The 22,879-nt window shown below is 43.0% G+C and overlaps 1 protein-coding gene and 1 long non-coding RNA gene across 3 annotated transcripts; both read left to right on the forward strand.

Moving 5' to 3' along the window:
- The first annotated feature begins 1,117 nt into the window (after positions 1-1,117).
- On the forward strand, positions 1,118-10,047 carry LOC135897238 (uncharacterized). Its single transcript, XR_010562978.1, has 3 exons — positions 1,118-1,221; positions 6,672-6,752; positions 9,401-10,047. It is a non-coding gene; the product is annotated as an uncharacterized lncRNA (long non-coding RNA).
- Positions 10,048-11,564: 1,517 nt separating this feature from the next.
- Positions 11,565-22,505, forward strand: LOC135897246 (uncharacterized). Of its 2 annotated transcripts, none has more exons than XM_065425829.1 (3): positions 11,565-11,692; positions 19,090-19,170; positions 21,858-22,505. In XM_065425829.1, exons 1-3 carry the CDS (start codon positions 11,686-11,688, stop codon positions 22,418-22,420), a joined length of 651 nt encoding a protein of 216 aa, XP_065281901.1. In that variant the 5' UTR covers positions 11,565-11,685; the 3' UTR covers positions 22,421-22,505. The 2 variants fall into 2 exon arrangements, 1 of the variants encoding a protein (XP_065281901.1); XR_010562979.1 differs by lacking the exon at positions 11,565-11,692 and adding an exon at positions 17,815-17,900.
- Positions 22,506-22,879: the final 374 nt, after the last annotated feature.

The following is a 22,879-nucleotide window of genomic DNA, read 5'->3' on the forward strand; positions in this document are numbered from 1 at the left end:
GCTCAAGAAGCTTGCGATACCTGCATGCATTCACCTACACAGAGACATTTATCATTTGACTGTGTCTTAAGCCATTAAGTCTGCCTCGTGCAACAGTCGCGCGAGATTAAATTTTTATTGAAATACCTAGAAAACATTAGTCAACTCCACAAACTTTACTTCTACTATGTCACCCTCATGCACCTTTCACGCGGCAAATTATGTCACCTAATTGTAGGGCGGAGTGTGCACACAGGTACTCTATAATCGCAAGCCATTGCCCATGGGCCATGAGTCAGAAAACACAGTTCTCCATTTTTTAACTGATTCGTTTTCTGGGCCTCTATCCTTCTGTCTTTTTCTCCCAATTCCTTTCCCCACGCAGAGTAGCATGTCAGCGATGCCTATACGCCGGCTAAAGTCTCTGCCTTTAACTTAAGCGTTCTCTTTCTCTGAGGGAAACTCCAAGACTTAAAATCTGTTATCAAAGATTGCAGAAAAAAACAAACACCCAGCACTGCCCTCCACATCAATTCGAAACACATCTTAAAAGCAGTGCCCATTCACTGCTGACGGGTTTTATAAATTATAGGAACCACTCTACACAAAACCGTGACTGCTATTCACTAATTATATCTCAAATGGAGCTCAGCCTGTCAGTTTTTTTTTAATGACGATAAAAGAAGAAAAAAAGGCCGCTGAGTGTGCAAGCCTTTTACTAAGATAGCCATCCCGTCATGTGAAAGCAGGCGTTTCTGTGATTATTGGGGGCCGTTGGCTTCGGGACTCTAATTGGGACGTGTGCGACCACAGATACCGAGTGCACAGGAAACAATTTTATTTAGAACGCCGAGCTTTCTCAACGTTTACGATATGGAAGGTTGTGTTTGTACTGAGCAGCAGCGGAATTCCGTTCGTTGAGACCACTGAGCTTTCTGAATTCGTATGATATAATGGTCGTTTTTATATAGAGTGCACAGCAATTACAGTGACAGATGTGCTTATCCGGGAAGTGCAACATGATGCGCATACAATATTTATGCAGGCGTCCTTGCGACGCAGAAGTTACGACACTTGGCTTATCTACAGCGAGTAACAGCCCATGCCCAATACGTTATAAATCTGCACGGCGCAGAATCATTTTCAAACGCTGCGCAGATACATTGAAGTCCTTTCTGTCAGGGGTTGCTTTAGGCTCGTACTTCTGACGCTATACTTGGGGCTTCGTGAGAGAACCGAAAAGTGAGTGTTCCACAATTTTGCACTCTTGTCGACCACTTGATCAATCGGAACGTTCTATACTGCAATCAGCGCCTAAATTCTTCGTGTTTGCTCATTTTGTTGAAATTATTGGTTTAGACTTAAACGAATTTACGACCATCAAAACAGTAACCTTTTGGAAAGAGTGACTACCACAGTAATCCTGTAGGCAGGCACCAAAGGGTAATTTACTTCTACTGCATGATAGCGGCATCATATACCAATGGTGCAAAAATGTTCAGAAAGCCGACCTGCTGAAATACTTTGAATATATATGAAGCGGTCTGCGCTGGACGCATGAAAGAAGACGAAGGAAGGTGCTAGGGGAGAAGTGAGAAGGAAGAAGTTGGAATAAAATGGCGGACGACACCCGTCTCACTTAGATGATGTCATTTCTGTTGCCGTTCTAGTTAGGAACGCTACATTTTGGCGCAGCCGACAGTTTTCGAAGACCAGCGATGCGGGTGACGTTTTTCGTCGACCAGGCGTCATCAGAGTCTGTTGTGTTCACCCGATACCAAGTGCACGGTGAGCCAGCGACGGACCTTCCTCTTGAAGTTAGTTCTACCGCGCTGATCAACGTGGTACTGCAACAAGCTGCAATCAGCCGCCAAGCCCTCGTGCAAACAGGATCGGTGACAGTGAATCTACAACTGCAGACACTGAGCGAACTCGTTCTGGAACCCATACGACGTGGTACCCTCAAAGAGGAAACGCCTGCCGGGAAGGTGAGCCTAGACTTGAGTGTTATGGAACTGCAAAGGAACATTATACAACAGATCGAAATAATGAGAACTTTCGTCCAAGCGCTTAGTCGAGAGCAGTCAGCACGAAGTATTGTTGAACCAGATGTTTTTGAAGGAAAATCGCAAAATGCACACTACTGGCTGTGTTTTTTCGAGTACGCCTGTGACAAGAATCTGTGGCACTCCGACGACACAAAGATTTTGCATATGCGCCGCTATTTGGGCGGTATAGCCAGAAAATGGTATGACGTGCAACTCATGGATTATGGAACAACATGTTGGGAACTGTGGAAAAGCAACTTTTTAGGGGCTTTCGAAGGCAACGCAGTAGAAAGATGGGATGCGGCACTGCGGTTCAGTTATACAGGTGGCTCTCTGCTTGAGTACTGTCTTGAGAAGCGTCGCCTGTTGTATTCTGCAGAACCGAAGCTGTCGTCTTCTGCTGTTGTAGCTTTGATAACGCAAGGGTTGTGTATCGAGATCCGTAGTCATGTCCAGCTCAAAGGTCCAAGAACGTTTGATGACCTTCTGAACTTTCTACAGACCTCAGTGCCAAGAATTACATCGAGAAGACAGCCAGATGGTAGAACAGAGCAACTTGATTCCAATCTAGAGTCGTTGCCGTCAACTGAATGTGAACACAGCTTCATAAACAAATCTCTGGGAAGCGTAAATCTTGACTGTGAGGATGGTGAAGAACCAATTACCGCAGTTCACGGCAACCTACTTCCACATAATCTGTCTACCGTGCATCACAAGCCCCAGAAAAAGAGCTTCAGTGAGACAGTATATTTGGTGTCGTCAAGCTTATTGTACGCCCCCATTAAGGTAGATGGCATCGAAGTGAAGGCTCTCGTTGACAGTGGAGCTTCGGTATCTATTATCAACAAGACTCGAGTGGATGCCAGTCGTCTGCACGCTGGTAGAACATTGCGTGTCCAAGCCTACGATGGGTCAGTGACCATGCATAGCGAATGGGTAACCCTGGCTATTGAATTTCAAGGAAATGCTATTACCAGTGACGTATTGGCCATTCCCAATGTCACCTACGATTTTCTTTTGTCCCGTCCAGACATGAAAAAACTTAAGATGAACCTCTATTGGGATGACAAGGTAATGGCCGAAGACACGATAAGAACAGAAGACCCTGGTGAAGAACCTAGTGTATCAAGGCTAATTTTTCACCACGAAGACATCAAGACTAAGTACCCAGAGCTTATATGCATAGGAAGCTACCCTCCAGCAATGAAATCCCATGTCGTTCCTTTCGAGCTCGCAGATAAAACAGTGGTTCGTAGAACCCCCTATAATATGTCCAGAGATAAAAAGGTGTGGCTGAAAAAGGAGTTGCAAGAAATGTTAGACGCAGGTATCATCCGGCCTTCTGTATCCCCATTTGCTTCTCCTATCACTATTGCACCTAAAGAAGACGGGACATTCCGCCTCTGCACAGACTACCGGGCTCTCAATCGTCAAACTGAATTGATACCTTATCCAATGCCGAGAATCGACGACATCATTGACGAAACCGGTGGTTGCCATTGGTTTTCACGAATAGATCTCTGCAAGAGCTTTTGGCAGATTCCACTAAGTGAAGAAACGAAGAAGTACACCGCGTTCATAACCCCATTTGACTTGTTTGAGTACAACCGCCTACCATTTGGTTGGAAAAACTCCCCTGCGTGGTTTCAGAAGATTATGACGGACATTCTGAAACCTTACCTGGGCATATTTTGCAATGTGTACATCGACGACATCATCATCTACTCAAAGACAAAGGACGAACACCGTAGTCATCTTTCAAAAGTTCTTCATGCCCTCAGTCTTGCCCAACTCAAAGTCAACTTCAAGAAAAGTGCGTTCTTTCAAGATACCGTAGTATTTCTTGGCAGGGTGTTTGATGGACAGACTAAAAGCACCAAGCAAGAATCGGTAGAGAGAATCTCCAAGCTGGTAAAGCCTTACGATGTGCACTCCCTGCGCGTTTTTCTTGGCCTTGCAGGACACTTCCGGGCATTTATCAAAGACTACGCACTGAGAACAAGGTGCCTCACACGTTTAACTCAGAAAGACGTGCCTTTTCATTGGGACTAGAAGTGCGAAGCTGTCTATCGTGAGCTTGTAAAACTAATATCGTCGGACCCCATCTTGCGAATACCGGATTTTTCCTTGCCTTTCGTGCTGAACACGGACGCATCACATTATGCTACCGGTGCAGTTCTATACCAGAAGCCATCCAAACAAGCTGATAAAACCAAACACTACGTCGTGGGGTACTACAGCTATACCCTGAAACCCGCCGAAATCAATTACTGTACCACAGAAAAGGAAGCTCTGGCCGTCTTAAAAGCTGTGCAGTACTTTCGTACTTACCTGGAAGGTGCCAAATTCATACTTTTCACGGACCATCAAGCATTGACTCAACTTCTGAGCATGGCCCAGCCAAGAGGCCGCATTGCTAGATGGGTGAACTATCTGCAACAATTTGATTTCGTAATTTCGCACCGTCCTGGCCCACTCCTCACTGACGCTGACGCACTATCAAGAAAACTTGTACAGGAATCAAGCAATAATCCAGATACAATCAATCATATTAAGCTATGGGAAGGTACAGAAGAGCTCCAGTTTATCAATGGAAGGTATCACGTACCACCAACTATGATTCCAAGGATTCTTCATCTATACCACGACACCCCTGAATCGGGTGGACATGATGGCTTCTGGCGCACTTATAAGAAATTGCTCATGAGATTCACATGGCCGGGCATGAAAAACGACATCAGCCATTACATCCGCACATGCCACCTCTGCCAGGTGAACAAAGTTAAATTCAAGCAATCGACAGACGTTATGACAAACCCTGAATATTCAAGCATCCCGTTCGAAGTAATTCATTTGGACTTCGCGGAGCTCAAAAAGAAGGGGGAAGGAGTCAAGCGAACGCAAGCTTTCTTGCTCTCCATAGATGAGTGCACACGGACGATTGCGGCTAAAGCTGGCAAAGAAGACGCAAACAGCGTAATAGACCTCCTCAAAGCTGAGTGTTTTAAACACACCAAGACGCTCGTCTGCGACAACGGGCCGGCTTTTCGGAGTGCCAAATTATCAAAGTGGGCCCAGGAGCACGGCATCATGATAAAGTATTCTTCTCCATACCACCCGGCAGCAAACGGCCTAGCGGAACGTGCCATACGAGACATCAAACAGTATCTGAAGATGTATCCAGACTTTGCCGGTGGCTGGAAGTGCTGTCTCGAGGCCGCTGTGAAGCATCACAACAGATCATACACCACGAGTTTAGGCTGCAGCCCTCATTTTGTAACTTCAGGTACAGCGCCCATACTTCCTGCAGATCGTGAGCTAGGTCTCCTAGAGAACCTCGAACTTGCGGAAGTAAGGAAAACTGTCAAAGAACAGGAGATCTACAGGCGCCGCATGAAGCGAAACTTTGATAAAAGGCACAGTAGCGAGATACCGGACATACAGCCTGGAGACTATGTCCTTGTAAGGAAAGGAGCTGTGCCCTCAAATTCAAAATATTGCGGACCATTTCAAGTTATTAAGACTGCATGCCAGCATGGAATATTGAAGAATGTCTGGTACGCCGGAGCCTCGGGCCAAACGGAGTGCGCCGCTATTGGAAACGTTTTCAAGTATTACCCCAGGAGGTGTAATTAAAAGAAATCCGGAAGAGTGAAGCGGTCTGCGCTGGACGCATGAAAGAAGACGAAGGAAGGTGCTAGGGGAGAAGTGAGAAGGAAGAAGTTGGAATAAAATGGCGGACGACACCCGTCTCACTTAGATGATGTCATTTCTGTTGCCGTTCTAGTTAGGAACGCTACAATATATGTTACAAAGTTGTTGTAACTCATCAGTTCCTCTGTAAGCGCCAAATACATAAGGCTTCCAAAATAAATCGTGCGTCTCATGTGTTTGTTTTAATAAAATTTGCCCTAGGTCACTTTATTGCGATTCCTTCTAACAGATACATTCTAGTTAAGGTAGGCCAGGGCTCACATTTATTATCATCTTTTCTTACAACCACGTTGTGCTTAATTATGCACTTACTTGCTGGTGTAGCAATATATATATATATATATATATATATATATATATATATATATATATATATATATATATTGTGTGTGTGTGTGTGTGTGTTATTGGACCAAACTTGGCGGCCTTTGGTGTCCAACTTCGTAAATGTGCGCATACCTGCTCATGCACGCTTAGGATAAACTCTGGTACGAATGCAATAAAACTTATAGCGCGGGCAATTTCCCATCTTCTATGAACAACGCAATACCAGCTTTTGCAGGTCACGTGGTACTCGTGCGGAATACAGAATGCACTAGAAAATGATGTACATAGATTGTGCCATTGATATTCAGCAGTAAAAGCCCTGGTTAAGCCTCAGTCAAAATTGTTGCTGAATTGACAGCATGGCAAACGCCTCCCAAACCTGAGCTTTCTTTATATATTCATGGTATAAAGACCCGAGCACGGACATAAACATATCCGTATTTGCTGGCGATGATGACGCCTTGTTGAGGAAAAACAGAAATTTTCCAATATGTTCGTTCTACGTCTCACCCTTTTCAACAGCGTAATCAATTCCAGAAACCTTTATATGACACTGCACTGATAAAAAAGGTTTTCATGAAGGTCTTCCTCTTCTGTTTGCAGAGGCAAGCATGACCGTTGTCAAAGCTTTGGCAGCCGTCGTTTTGATGGCGCTATATGCTGGAAGCACTGCATACGATACAGGTGAGCAAGCATCGTGCCGATGTGAGTGCGCGCTGCGAACTTTGTTTTGTCAGAACGGTACAGGATGGCATCGAACATGGAGATCAATTGCCGAAGTTAAGTGAAAAAGTCAAGTGGCAGAGGCAACGTTGTCTTGGACAATCTGAAATCTATTTCGAAGGGCCAAGCAAGCTAATTCCTAAGTCAACAGAAACTTTCGCTAAAAGGCTATATTTTGTCTCTTTGACAAAGGAAAGGTAACGTTGCCTGGTGACAAATTTCTTCTTCCTAGAGGTGATGCTGAAACGTCCAACATACGTTTCCAACAGTTTGGGACATATTTGTTGATACCTTAGCTCACTTTGAATACAACATAAATTGAGCTTAGGACAAAATCATTTATGGAGGTAAATTACCAATGCTCCTGTGCGTGATGGAAAATAGCAGGGCAAATGAAATAACGTGTAGTAGGAACAAAAATATAATAAGACCAGCCATTATCATTGAGGTCTATACATAGCTAAAATTATTTGCACAAGTTCGGCAGAGTGTATCGTTTTGTGCGTGTATGTGTGTGCTTTTGCTAATAATCGCGACAGTGTGCGAAAGTGAAGGGAATCGAGAACGTACTGGATGCGGACTCTCGTCAAAAGCCGTTCGTATACCGCTATAACAACCATAATTGTCATAATAGTATCCTTCCTAATCTACCGCTATCAAAACGCGTGGGTATTCCGGGCTACTGATTTGATGAAATGACCGCCACAATCCTTCAATTTGATTTTGTCTCCCCCCCCCCCCCCAAAAGAAAGCTTCTACAATCTCATCTAATACACGAAATAAAGCGGTAACCTGTAGAATCAACAAAAGGGCTGACAAAATTTCGTATTTATCTGTTTGGTCTCTTCGCGAGTTTCGTTACTTCTTATTAGTATTTTACATATACACTTATCCCCATCACTTTTTTGTCACCTTGATGTCAAAATTTGTGCCCGTGCATTTCCAGACCTCATGTTTCCTGACTTCTCTCTTCTATATTGACATCTAATTATGCCGGTTCCACATGTCCGATGCCGCCCCCACACTATGTCCTTCTTTGACGTGCCTTTTTTGTAGTCGATGAATTTTTGGCATAGCACCTGCCCTACTTACATACGTGTTTCATGAATTCGGTTTTAAACCAGTAACAGTGAGGTCATACGTGCAAAGAGTTGGTCATCATTGTTATATCGTATATCGCTGCTGTTGCATGTGTGTCCCACTCCGACGAAGGTCGGTCCCACGGCCGAAGTGACAGTAAAGTCCTGTCATGTTTCCTTAGTGCTTCTCTGCTTTCAACGATGTCTCTCGTTATATATATATATATATATATATATATATACATATATATATATATATACACACATACAATGTTTGGTTGGATGCCTGAATTCAGGATTGACTAACAAGTTCGCCATCTTATAAATCTTTTACTTTGCTTGTTGTCAACTTCTTAATTTGCATATTATTGCTCTTGCAAGAAGTTACTTAGACTTGCACCAAATTTTCTATAGCTAAGACTGTGCCGTCAACAATTTCTCACACGATAAGGTCGTTTAATGTTTTTGCACGCGAAATATGTCTTTCAATTTAAAGATTAGATTCCATTTACAGATTTTTTAAGCATCACTAAAATCATGCGGCTCCGTTGGCCCCAGGTTTCTCAATAAAACTAACTGGGACAGTATTTCATGGCAGAGATGTAAAAATGGTGCAGAAAACACGAACGCCGGAATACAACCGAAATTGATCGATGCTGGGCTTAAGAAGGATAGAACCATACCACAAAGCATTATTACCACACATACGTCTCACTCATCCTCGAAAGGTCTCTTTTTTATGCCAGCAGAAAAAGCAGGACCATTATATCCAGCTGATAAATATCGAAAACGTTTCTGTAGCCAAAGTTTTGATAAATCACGTGTGCTAGTTTGTTTAGGCGAGATCACGAGTTTTCAATTGCGTTCAGAGTAGCCATGCTCTGGACCAGCAGCAATCACTGGTTCTGCAGTTCGCATTTGGTTCGCGGCTCTAGTCGTTTTTTAACATTAGAATACTTGGGAGAATTAGGAGAATGTGGACCCTGAGAATATATGCAAACATGCCAGGCCTGCTAAGAATAGATTTACTTTTACACTCTAAGTGTAACCACGATAAGTATTACTGCAGGAAGAAGTCAATTAGCACGATGTGGGCAGAAATAAAGTATTTTGATGGAGGTCACTGTGACGTTACTCAAAAGTAAAATCGTGCAATATCGGCATCACCGTGATTTACGCCAATATGTTCAGAAACACCGAAGTAAGAAGGCCTTAACATTAGGGTTAATATCCAGGACACTGGGAACTTCCAGCATAGGTGTCTGTAATATTTTTCCCGCTGGATGCAACTTGACGAGGAAAGCGTGCCGTGCACCTATCATAGCAGATTTTCAAAAAATATGTGCATTATACAATAACTAAACGAAAATCTACTTTGTTTAACGCAGCTCCGTATTTTTTTTAGGAAACCTGCACTCTGTTCCATAAATAAATAAATTCCAAACTCCGCTTTACCTTTATAAGAGAAAAAACTCCCAGACGTTCTGAAGTTTTTAAATGTGGATCTCATTGTTCTTGTTTTCATTTAAGCCGGCTGCGACTTTAGTGGAATCGACCTGGATGGAGCCCTGGACAAAATTCTAGGCAAATTGCCCCGGTACCACGCGCCAGATGATCGTGGATTTCGGAGGGCTTTTGCTGGTCTGGAAACTGGCACACTGAACGTAACTGGCCTGGACAAGATCCGGAGATACGGACCGCTCCACTCATACTGTGTCAACGGAACCCGGCTCATGAGTGTGGATGTCATCAACGATGGTGACGCAACCCTGTCGCTGCCGTGGAGGGCCTGCTTTGGACGAGAAGGCACGCTAAACTTGCGGACCGCATTGTCGCGGTTTACGCTCGTATTCCGTGTCACAACTGGAGGATCGGAAAACAACGAAGTTCTCGTTTACGAAGGGCCAACTATCCCCGTGATTACCGTAGACGCACACATATATATCAATGGCGCCGGTCCAGAAGTAAGGATGGCTAGCATGATCCTGAGCAAGCTGTTGCCGGCTATCACTGAAAAAATGTGGAATGACTACTTCTTCATATATTTCCGTGGGGCCCTCCGGCAAGCAATTCGCGATGTCTCGTCTGGTTGACATGTTGTTTATCATAAGTGCATTCTCTGTCCTCGATAATCTTCTCTACCTTCAGTTCATAAGAAATAAACTTTCTGCACTACATATCGTTCTCGTTTTCTTTTTTTTTTCAACAACGCTGCAAACTATTTGCAAAGGTTTTTTCTTGCGCACTGGAACATCAAATTTGATAGGCACATAGAAACTCTGTGGAACCATACTTGGGACGACTGTCAATGTTAATGCGCTCAGCGCTATATCAATACAGCGATACAATTTATTTCTACCATTGAAACCACTTATGTGGGATGCATGTACTTCAGCAGGGCTGTTCTTTCGTGCTCCCCTAAGAATACGCTAGGCCATCTATTAACCCATGACGTCTGAAATACATGTGGCGGACATGCATGTGAATGCTGAGAAACACGTCACGCGGCAGCCGGGAACCTCTCTCAACCTTCTTTCTGGGCACGCTGCTCCATCTAGTGGCAATGCCGAAAAGTTCGCGCGTGACCTCCAAAACGACGAGGGTGGCATGCCGATTCCTTCGAACGTTGGCAATTGTTCCCTGGTTTGACGCACACTAATGAAACCAAGGTGGCGAGTGGCTCATTGATGAGTGGCACATACCCAGTGCATTCATGGAACAGCTGACTAATGTGTTCTCATCAAAGGCATTCATTAAAAAGTGGCACTTCCCCATCCATTAGTGCCACAGCCTGCTAATGTTTCTGGCTGCTGTTCTTCAGGAACCCTAGTTGCGTAGGTTCTGTTCTGCTCCACATCTGAGAAACTTATGGCATCTTTTTCCTTATTGTAGAGTTGTACAATCCCATTGGCATGCACCTAGTTATCAAGCATAACTGCGAGTCAGCCTAGTTGGAACAGATCTATTTTTAAACGAAATGAAGTTCCATTTAAATGGAGTCTGTGTGCAAGGCTTTTTACACAGGCTTAGAAAGGTGGCTGGGAGTTACGAAGCAAAAATGGTGTTTTCAGCAAAAAACAAAATAGGTAGTGTGTGCTATAAGGTAAAAATAGGTTGTAAAGTAAGGATGATGCAAATAAAGAATGTAGTATGAAACATCCCCGTGAGAACCAATTTGTTGATTGCGCGAAGAAAGTTGTGCATCAGATTCCTATGACGTGTGGTCACGTGTACGTAGGGAATACTGCGAGATGTATTAACATGAGACCAAGGCAACACTTGTCTAGACTGAAAGGTCGCCCGAGTACGCATTTGGGAATGCATTGTCAAGAACATCATTGCTCACCTTGTCTTAGTAGCACCGACATTTTGTTTAGGCATAAAAATCAAACCGCGAGAGAAATTGTGGACGCTGACTGGATTGCAAAACAAAAGGAAATATGCGTCAGTCATCTTTCTGTTCATTGCTGGTTAAAGAAAATTCGCTTTTGTCATCATATATTGAACGCATTTTCATCGTAAGTGCTCGTTTTATGGGCGTTGCTGTTTTTATGTTGACCGGGTAGCGTTCTTCTGCGGCATGTTATAACGAGTGTTCTTAAATGCGCTATAGGCGTGCTCTGTAGATTATATCGCGCACATCTGTCGGTATTTAAACATGTGGCTCTTAAAAAAAACAGTTCTTAGGGAGCGCTCGTTCTCGTGTTGTTCCTTTTCTTCGTCCGTGTTTGTTTGCGCCCAATTTTAAAAAAAATCCAGTTATCAAGGATGGCGTAAAAGATGTTCGTTGAAGAGCGGCACACACCTGCAGGCACATGAACAGTGAGTCAAATTGGCTTCAACTATATTCATCAAGGTAACCGCGCACACACACAAAGTTCAGATAATTTATTACAAAGCTAGTTAGCCCAAGTTTAGGCAAAACATAAGCCACCCAATATGTGCGTTTTCGATGTGCTATTTGAATGGGCGAAATATTAAAGCGACTTTCCCCGCTATCTTGTCCGCGTGTAGAAAAAAATTTCGAAGATGGTGCAATGCCGGGCCGACATGCCGCGGAGGTCACGCAGGCATTAAGCATTCTCCCTACGTGGGCCGATTGCGAATATTGTACAATACCGGGTCGACCCGGGGCGGAAGGGAAACAGGCGTTAAACACACCCCATACATGAGCCAATCCCAAATATAGTGCAATGGCGGGCCGACCTACCGCGGAGGTGAAGCAGGCACGTTAATCCTTCCAAATACGTGGGCCGATCTCGAAGATAGTGCCACACCAGGTGCACTTACGGCGGAGGTGAAGAAGGTGTTAACCGCTCCCCATACATGGGCCGATCTGGATGATAGTATGATTCCGGGCCGACTCATGGTGGAGGTGCAGTTCTTCATTAAGGAACCCACATACACAGCTTCACTAGTCATTGTTCTTCGCTAAGTGGAATGGCAATGACTGTTTTTCTTCAGTTTTCATATGTGCCTGTGCTCCTATTGCAGGGGTTTATGATCATATTCGGCTTCTATTCGCGTGGCAGTCGTAGAAAGTTTGACTGCTCTCATTTGTTTGGCGTCAAAACTGTAGCGATCCCACAGAATACAGGTGAGTGATCACTAGGCCACGTGGTTAGAGCACACTGAAATTATTGTCTGCCGTACAATAAAAAAAATATATTGTAGACTGAGACTTTTCTAATAAACCTAAAAATTCGTTGTGCCAAATGCAATCCTATAGACTTGATAGAGTCAGCTTCGCCCTTTCAGACAGAAATTCTCATTGAAAAATTTATATTTGGAACTAATGACAAGACTGCATACCCGTCCTTGCGAGAATGTTCTTTGTCATTCTGACGATCTCTGAGGAAAACTCTAGTATTGGCCGCAAGTTGTGACATGCAGCGCGATCATCATGACTGAACGCAGATTCAAAATAAATTAAAATAAAGGAAACAGTAATCAACTAGAGTACAAAAACGCAATGCGTTCTGCCCATGATAGCAAATCATAAGGCTAATATAATGCAACGTTTCGAAGTCATGGTTCCTCGGGAGGAACTAAGTACCGGAACCGACCACTCTTTCAGATAGATCCATCGCCACATGCTTCTATTTCTGCTCGGTAGCATTCGCGGAAGTATGCCAGAAATTTTAGTGATGGAAGAGGAGTAAAGAATTTGCAATCACGTAGACAATCCGTGGCGCCCTGTTTGCACGTTAGGGAGTACATATACGTTCATGCAATCTTGTTGAGGTGACAATATTGCGCCTAGAAATAAAGTAAGCCATATTGTTTTGTTAGCGAGTACTATAGGGTGCGATCAAGAACTGCAAGATGATCTGATGACGCCAAATTGAGGCATGTCGTCAACTTGTTCGATGATAAGACGATGTGTGGCGTATGGCACACGGTACGGACGGTGGCGCAGTGTCCCGACTAGTGGTGTGAGAAACGGTACTTGGGAGGCCTAAAGAGGCTTTGATCAAGTCAACAAAGTCGTTAAAGTCATTTGAAAGGGTGTGAAACTCCTCACGTTGTGTCGCATAACGGTCATCCGCAAGAGAGCAACGAAAACGTCCAGTGATAACAGGAAATAGGGCACATCTGGCGTCCGTGCTGTGACATTGGAAGTAGCAGGGCTGCCGGCCAAAGGTAAATGCACTATAACCGTCAGGATCCACTGTACGGATAGCGATATTATGCTAGCCACAGTAAAATACCAAAATGCATGCAAATCGGTTAAAAACAAGTATTTCTGCAGCACAATGTCGAATCATGAGGAGAGCGAACGGCAACAACATAGCCTGGCGACGACTGAAGACGGCAGCAGAAGTATACAACACATTTGCGCTGGAAAGCGATGCGCATGCAAGATGACCTTGCACCACGGCCCAGGTACCACCACGAATTGCCACCACAGCTCAGGTGACAATTCAGGTTCTTCAAAGGTGTTTCATTGTATGGGATGACACATAGCGTTTAACTTATTTGCAGAATATTACATTCCAATTGTGTCATATGAGATAAATTGAATAGAGAGCTTTAAGTTGCCCTAAACGTATAACATCTGTATAGTGATAAAGTAGCAGCTTGGAGTGCATGTGCAAAAACAGTTGTATCTCCCATATTATATGGAACTGATTGTGCACAGGCATCGGCAACTGCAATGATTAGGGTACAATAGTTTCCTTTACTCTTTAGTAAGCATGCTCCACCAGAAAATAAAATTTTCCTCTTTCTTCTCCAACAGATTGGAATGTGAAATGGGGTGTAATTTGTAGGACATACTCTTGCATAAACTTTATAAGCATTTCTCATTGTCTGCGCTCCAGATCATCGTTGCTACGACTGTAAAAGCAGGGTAGGGTGCCTGTTTACAGCACCTGTAGAGAACAGTCTTTAAATCTTTAACGAATGGTAAGCATAAAGAATATTCGAATAATCTTTTGTAATTTTCATCAAATTTGGCACTCTTTGCCTTTCACTGGGGTGTTTTTTAAACTCTAACGTTGTCACAAGGCTTGCCTGCAGGATGTCGTTGTGTGTGAAAGAGTGCACTTGGGCGCATAACACCTCGTCGGTGACGTTCTGCTGTACAGAATGTCAGGAGCTTTCGTATGGATTAGTCACTATCTCACAAACCAGCTCCTCCTTTGTTAGTTGAAATCTAGCATTATTGTAAATTACATTTGAATATTCTAACAAAAAGAATTGTGCCTTCTTATCCCCTAATTCTCATCACTTGATGCCTAGTGTTAGAATAGCATGGTTGACACTATGAGAGCCAGTGTGGTGTATAAATGTGTATATGGTGGGGTGAGAGGTGTACAATAAGTTCAGTAACTTTTCCAGATGACTTGAATCAGTATTGTGGAATGATGTTAGTTTCTTTTACTCATTGTTACCGAGCTTCACTTTGGTTGTGGAAACAAGTATATTGTAGCTCGATAGCGCTCCTGCCAACTTATATAGTGTGTAGGCACCTGTGTTGAAAAAAAAAACCAGCTAATGGTTTTCCAGGAACTACGGTCCATTTAGACCATTAAATTTTGAGCTTACAGCTCTGGAAACTACTGGTGAATGAAAGCCCACCCAGATGAACTGCCCATAATATTTTCTATCATTATAATAATTCTGAAACGTTGAAGAGCATTTGACCTTAGACTTTAAAATATTACCCGTTTCCTTATTCAACTAAGACAAATGTTCCACAGGAAGACAGAAACTTGAAGCCGTAAACAGCAGGATGAATATGAAGAGCGCTCAACGTTTCGCAACTTTGCACCTGGTTATTATATTGCCCATCCCATTTTTTTCATAGGCTGTTCTTTACTGTTTATGGTCATATCGAGTTTAATTTTAATGTCCTTATTTTTCGTATTTGGCCAATATATTCTTTCTTCACCGGCTTTCAACAAAATGTGTATTCAAAATGTGCCTTCATTAACCATTTACACTCATCTTAACCAGATGCATCTTGATACAAATTGTTTTTCCTCATTCTTCATTGCCTTTTTCCAAATGTGCAAACAGTTTACCTTAATACCTGTTTTGAATTCTGGGAAGACTAAGTCTACTGGAATAATGACTGCTTACATGTGTACATTGTTTTCTGTTTTTGTCAACCCTAATCTTTGTAAGAACTGACAGCAGCGTCCATACCTCCTCCATCACAATCACCACTGCTAAGCACACCCTTACTGCCTTTATTTCAACACTTTGGCTTCACTTGACCTATTAAGTGCTCCACCTTCTTCTGCCCCAATGAAGGTAGAGGCCAGGAAGTCATGCGCAACTAACACCGCCTTGGAGAACGTTTGGTACCCTGATGACAAGCGCCTATGTCAATATGTCGGCCATAGCAACATCCCTTGTTCCAACAATGTTGGTCTACGTACATGTTTTTCTGACACAGAAGTTGCTGTTTCGTTGTGTTCTGTGATTATCTTTTTTTGCCGTTTTCTTTAGGATGGATATTCACGAATACTATTTGTTTCTCCTAACAGCAGCAAGTTTATCCTTACAAGGCGTTTGGGGTCAAGAACAACTTTCACCAGGAAAAATTACAAGACGAGTGATTCAAGAAATTAAAGTTGCTTCTGTGATCTAAGAACTTGAGGACTGAAATATTGCATCTTTTTTTCTATACATGCTATGCAATGCATTCATATCACAAGTACAAAGTGTTTTATGTCTGCGGCCGTGCCAGTGTGTTCGCAGGACAATATTCTCTATGGTAACCTGCTGCTTCGGATATGAGCTGCCTTCATGCCATTTGCATTAAAGGAGATGTACTGTCGTGGACAAAAGTACCCTGGAAGTGCAAGCGTCGACCAAATTACCACTCTGTGTTCAAGACCACTGGAAACAGTGGGTCACGTATGCACATCTCGAACGCAGAAGTTAGCGCTTGATGATCCTAGCAAATAGCGCACCAATAAAATTAGGTCGACTCTCGCGTGTCCTGGGCTATTTTCCCCGATGGTACATTCTACAAACAATGGACGTGCTCTTCAAGACAAAATACGGGAAGCACTTGTACTTTAACGGATTAGTACAGATTCAGCACACAGAGTCTTCCATTTTCTAGATACAAAAGCACTCGTATCTTGTATTAAGGTCTCTCGGTTGCTGCTGTTCGTTCTACGGAAACGACCGTTTATCATTTGCGGAAAAACGTTCAGTCACACATTACCTGCAGATTATCTCTAAAGTAAGGCAAAGTTTTGTTTAGTGCAGGCTCAGTACTTGCTTGATTGTCAAGAAAGCAATATGAATTCACATTTATCTGCGCCTGTCTTGCTCAAACCGCAGCCACCCCCCCCCCGCTCCCCACAGCTAATGTAAACCGCTCTCAAAGATCGGTACCCTAGCCACTGGAAGAGACCATGGAACATCATAGCCTGTCTGTATTGTTCTTAAATAATATCTAGTGTCTTACAAGCAGGCAACATGGTATTTTATTATTAGAAATTTGGCAGAGAACTTACGAAATTGGTGTGTGAAAGATGCGCATGCAGGAATGCGATCTACAAAATGAGCACATGACTTTACAGCAACGAATCCTCGGCGAGTTCAACCTGTTTTCTATATCGGCATTTTTGCGACTATCTTGCCGCTTTCATTGGCCGATTTCAAAGATAGTGCAATACGATAGTGTACGGCAATCCTGTACGCAGTGTAATCAGGGATGTGGACCGTTTCCGTAGATAGGTGGAACTCGATATATGCAGCTGCTCATGGAACCTATGGCACACACAATTGTTTGTTCACCAAGGATCGGAACCAAAAAAACACCCAACACTGCACTCCGCATCAATTCGAAGCTCGTGGCAAAAGCGTTACACGTTGCCTCCAGATGGGTTATATTATTAAGGAATCATTCTGCATGAAAACGTGACTGATTTTCATTACTAATTTGTGAAATGGTCGTCTGCGCTGCTATTTTTTTTAAATGATGTCAACGCAAAATAAGATAAGGCCTCTGAGCGCTTCAAGCCTTTTACCGGGAAGCCACGTGCCGTCATGTGAATGTACGCGTTTCTGTGATTATTGGGGACCGTTCGCTTCGGGGCTCTGATTGGGACGTATGCGACCACAGATAGCCAGCATCCGGGAAACAGCCTTATTAGGAACGCCGAGCTTTGCCCGAGGGTTACGATATGGATGGCTGTTTTCCGAACAGAAGCTAAAGAAACGGTCAATAACAGCACAGACACTGCTGAATTCGTACGATATAGTGGTTGTTTTTATATAGAGCACTCAACAATTATAGCCATGGGCGTGCTTATTCCGCACATCCAACATGACACGCGTGCAATACTCAAGGAGGTGCCTTTGTGACGCAGATGTTACATACTTCCTTCGACACATGGCTTATCTGCAGCGAGTAACAGCCAACGATCCACACCTTATAAGGCTGCACTACGTAGGATTCCTTTCAAACACTACACAGATACTTCGAGGTTGTTTCTCTCAGTGGATTCTTCAGGCCCCTACTTCTGACGCTATACTGGGGGCTTCGTGAGAGAACCTACAAGTGAGTGTTCCGCAGTTTCGCATTCTGGGTGAACCTGTTTATACGCCGGAACGCTCTATACTTCAATGAGTGCCTAAAAGTTGCTTGTCTGTTCATTTCGATACAAATATTGCTTTAGACTTGAGAGTGTTTGAGACCATGAAGACAGTAACCATTTGACAAGAGTAAATGTCGCAGTAACCCTGTAGACAGGTACCAAAAGTGAATTTAGTGCTACTGCATACTAGCTGCATGATATACTAACGTGTCCAAATACTTTGAAGACCTGTGTTACAAATTTGTAGCAGCTACTTAGTTCCTCTGTAAGCGCGAAATACATAAAACTTGCAAAATAAATCGTACGTCAAATATATTTTTTATGAAAATTTGCACTATGTCACTTTAATGTGATTTTTTTTAAACAGGCACATTCCTCTTAAGGTAGTTCAGTGCTCATACTTTTTTCATTCTTCCTTCCAGCCACATTGTGCTCAAGTGGGATATCATTCCTGATAATGAGTATCCTATCTGTAACGATGTTATAAAATACTCCAGAAGTAGTGATACCAAACGGAATAATTAGAAGCCGGCGCTTCTTTCTGAAACACTTGCTAGTGGGGTAGTCTTTTCACATATATAAGAGCAAATAAAAATATTAATACGTTGTGAAGCAAATTTGGCTTTGTGTTAGAATTGCCTACCTTCGGCGTCAAACTTGGTAAAAGTGCGTCTAGCTTTCCTTGCAAGCTTGCGATAAACTTTGGTATCAATGCAATAAAACCTAACGCACGGGTAATATTCTCTGGTCTAACGACAAGAATGCGATACATGCTTTTCGCAGGTCAAGCTGTACTCGCGCGGAATAATGTATTCCCTACAAATTGATGTACTGAGATCGTGCCATTGATCATCATTAGCACGCACTTGAGCGGTTCAAAGCGCCGGCAAAGCCTCAGTCGAAGTGGCTGGTGAATCGCCCCCACCTGAGGTCTCGATATATATTCGTGGCATGGAGACCCGATCACGGCCACAAACTTTTCCGTATTTCGTAAAGAAGATGGCACCATTTGAGGAAAAAAAAACACAAGTTATCCAATATGTGTGTTCTACGTGTCACCCTTTTCAATAGCTCAAATTACTTCAGCAACTTATATATGACACTGCGCTCATACAGCAGATTTTCATGCAGATCTTCCTCTTGTGTTTTCAGAGGCAAACATGACCGTTCTCAGAGCATCGGCAGCCGTCATTTTGATGGCGGCATATGTTGGAGGCTTTCCATACGATACAGGTGAGCAAGCATTGCTCTTAGTGAAAATGAACACTGTGATTTTTTTTTCTGCTGGAACTGACAAGACAACATTGAACATGAGACGCATTGCTTAAGTCACGTGAAAAAGGTCTGGTGGTATGGGGAAAGTTGCTTTGGGCCACCTGAATTCTATTTGAAGGGGCTGAGTGCGCTCATTCTTAAAGGAAGGCAAATTATCTCTAAGCGCCTATTTTTTTTCGCTTTGACAAATCAAGGTGCCGTCGCCTGCTTACAAATATCATTTTCTTCTAGGTGATCCTGAGACATTCCAGATATTTTTTCGCAACATATGTGATGATTATCTTAGCTAAAGTTTAAATTAACCAACTCTGATGCCTAAAACAAAACCAATATTTTTGCACGTCATAGCAAATATTGGGGGAAAATAATAAAGTATTACAAGAGTATGCATTTAATAAGATCATCCATAATCCTTCAGTTATCTAACCAGCATATCTTTGTTCCAGCAATTTCGGTACCGTGTGTCATTTTCGTTCTGCGCGCGTGTGTCTGCTTTTGCTTACAATCGCGACAGTATGCGAATGTGAAGGGCACTGAGTGCCTATTGGATACGACCACTCGTCAAAAGCCATTTAGATACCACTTTAACAACCACAAGTGTCTTGCTGCTATCCTCCCTAATCTTCTGCTATAGAAAAAGTGTGTATTCCGGGCAATTGATTTGATAAAATCACTGCAACAATCTCTCAACCTGGTTTTTGTTCCCTCCACGAAATACAGCATTGGAAATTGTATCTAATTCATAAATTTAAAGCCGTAACTTGTAGAATTAAGGAAAGTGCTGGCCAACGTTCCATTTTACCCGTTTAGTGCGTTAATTCCTATTCAGTTTCGTCGCCCCAAGCTATTATATTACGTATTCAATAATGAATATTATTTTGGCGGGTATCATGTCAAAATGTGCATGCATCCACTTCTAGCTCTCATGTTTCCCTACATTTTTCGTTTATTTTGACATCTCATAGCGCTAGTGATACATGTACATTGCACCACCACCCTTTTTTTATGCCTGCATTTCTTGTATGCGCGCATTTTTTTCTGATCACGTGCCCTGTTTACATACGTGTATTTATCAATCTGTTTTTAAACAAGCAACAGTACGGCGATATGTGCTATGACACATCACCGTAACCTAATATATCGCCACTTTTGAATGCGTGTATCACGCCAACGAAGGCCGTTCCCACTGCAGAAACGTCAGTAAAACATCGTTATTTTGTTTTTTATACACTTTCACTGCCATTAATTTATTATTTCTTTAATGTAATTGGTAAGTACAATTCTCCAATTTGTCCTTGGTGACTTTGTCGGCTTCTCATTACATATATATATACACATGTGTGTGTGTGTGTGTGTGGGGTGTGCATGGATAGATCGATCAAATACAGGATAGACAAAGAAGTCAGCGATTCAGGCATCTTCTGCTTTGCCTGTTATAGTCATTTTGTTCAAGTGCATAATGTTCCGCTTGCATCAAGTTACTTGGGTTTACACAAACATTCCACATTTTGAAGGTAGCAATGTCAATGATTTCACACTTAATAAGAATGTCGTGTATATGCATTCGAAATATATATTTCTAAGGGTGTAAGACACACAAGACAGCCTTTTGAGTCTATTCAATTCACAGCTTTCTTACCCATAGTGAAACTGCTAAGTGGTTTAGTTCGTCCTTGCATTCTCGATAAGTTTACCTGGCGCAGTATTTCACGCTAAACCTAGAAAAGGCGCTGAAAGAACGAACCTCAGAGTACAACCGAAATTATTTGATGCTGGGCTTGACAAAGCACGACCAATAATACGAAGCATCTCTACCACACATATCTGTCACTCATCCAATAAATAAAATATTAATTTTTGGGATGCAAACAGAAACAAAGCAGGGCAACTGAATCCAGCTGATGCCTATTGAAAACGTCTCTGTAGCAGACATTTTGGATAGATCGCGTGCTCTACATTGTTTAGCTGAGGACATGACAGTTTTCAGTAGCGTTCAGTGTAACCACATACTGGCACAGCAGCAATTGCTGGCTCTCCAATTCGCATTTGATTGGTGGCTCTAATAACGTTTTAACGCTAGAATTTTTCGGAAGATTCATAGAATGGGGATCCTGAGAATATACTCAATCATGCCACGCCTGCTAAAAATCGATTAATTTTTACAGCCCAGGTGTAAGCACAGTGAGTAATTCTGCAGTGAGAAGTCAGGTAGCACAATGTGTGCGGAAAAAAAAGCATTTTCGGAAATCGCTGTCAATTTACTAAAAAGTAAAATCTTGCATTTCGCCGCCCCTGCGATTTACGACAAAAGAGTCAGACACGCCAAAGTAGAAGAGTTTAAGATCAGGGCAATGTTCTTGAGATTGGAAACTTTAAGGTATAGGTTTCTGTAATTTTCTTCCCATTTGATGCAACTTGGCTAGAAAATCGTGCCATGCCCCTACTATATCAGATTGTCAAAATATCATGCACGTTATCTAATACCTACAGAAAACTTCCCCTCGTCTAACGCTGCTCCTAATTGTTTTAAGGATAGCTATAATTAGATAAATTACAAACCCCACTTGTACCATTATAAGAGACAAAGAGACCAGACCTTCTCAAGCTTCTAAATGTGAGTCTCATTGTTCTCATTTTCCTTCTAGCTGGCTGCGACTTCAGTGGAATCGACCTGGAGGGTGCTCTGGACAAAATTCTTGGTAAATTGCCCCGGTACTACGCGCCATATCCTGGTGGTTCTCAGATCCCTTTTGCTGGCCTCGAGACTGGCGCACTGAACGTAACTGGTCTTGACCAGACCCAGCGATTCGGACCCCTCCGCCCATACTGTGTCAACGGGACCCGGCTAGTGATTGTGGATTTCATCAACGAAGGCGACGCTGTCTTGTCGATGCCGTGGAAGGCCTGTTTCGGTGAAGGAACGCTGAACTTGCGCGCCGAGTTATCGCGCTTTACGCTCGTGTTCCGTGTCATAACTGGAGGACCATTCAACGACAAGGTCGGTGTCGTTTACGAAGGTCCAATTATCCCTGTGATTTACTTAGGTCCACGCATTTATATCGATGGCGCCGGTGAGGAAATAGGGGCCGCAAGCCTCATCGTCAGCAGGCTCTTGCCGGCGATCACTGGAAGAATGTGGGATGACTACTTCTTCTATTATTTCCATGGGGCCCTCCTTCAAGCCGTGCGCGAAGTCTTGTTTGTTTGATATGTCGTTTAGGCATCCGTGAATTCGCCGTACTCGACAACCTTCTCTAGCTTCGGTTCATAAGAAATAAACTTTCTGCACTACATCTACTTTTCGCCGTCAATGCGTTTTTCCAGCACGAATAAAATGTATCCACGAAGGTTTCTTTGGTGCTCAGTCGAACTTGGCACAGAAGAATTGAAATATATAAAGCACACAGGACTCAAAGAACTGTGCAGAACCCATCTTGCGAAGACGGTCAATGGTAATGAGTTCAGCATTGGATCAATACAGTGACACAATTAACTGCAACCCTTGAAATAACTTATGTAGGCTGCATGCACAACAGCAGGACTCCCCCTTTCGAGCTTCACTAAGAAAATGCTGAGCCAGGCACTGACATTCAGACTGCTGCAGACAGAAACCTATCCCAACCTGTTCACGTTACATGCGATATATCCGGAGATTTACACTGATGAC

This window comes from Dermacentor albipictus, unplaced genomic scaffold, assembly GCF_038994185.2.
Source record: "Dermacentor albipictus isolate Rhodes 1998 colony unplaced genomic scaffold, USDA_Dalb.pri_finalv2 scaffold_35, whole genome shotgun sequence".
Classification (NCBI taxonomy): Eukaryota; Metazoa; Arthropoda; class Arachnida; order Ixodida; family Ixodidae; genus Dermacentor; species Dermacentor albipictus.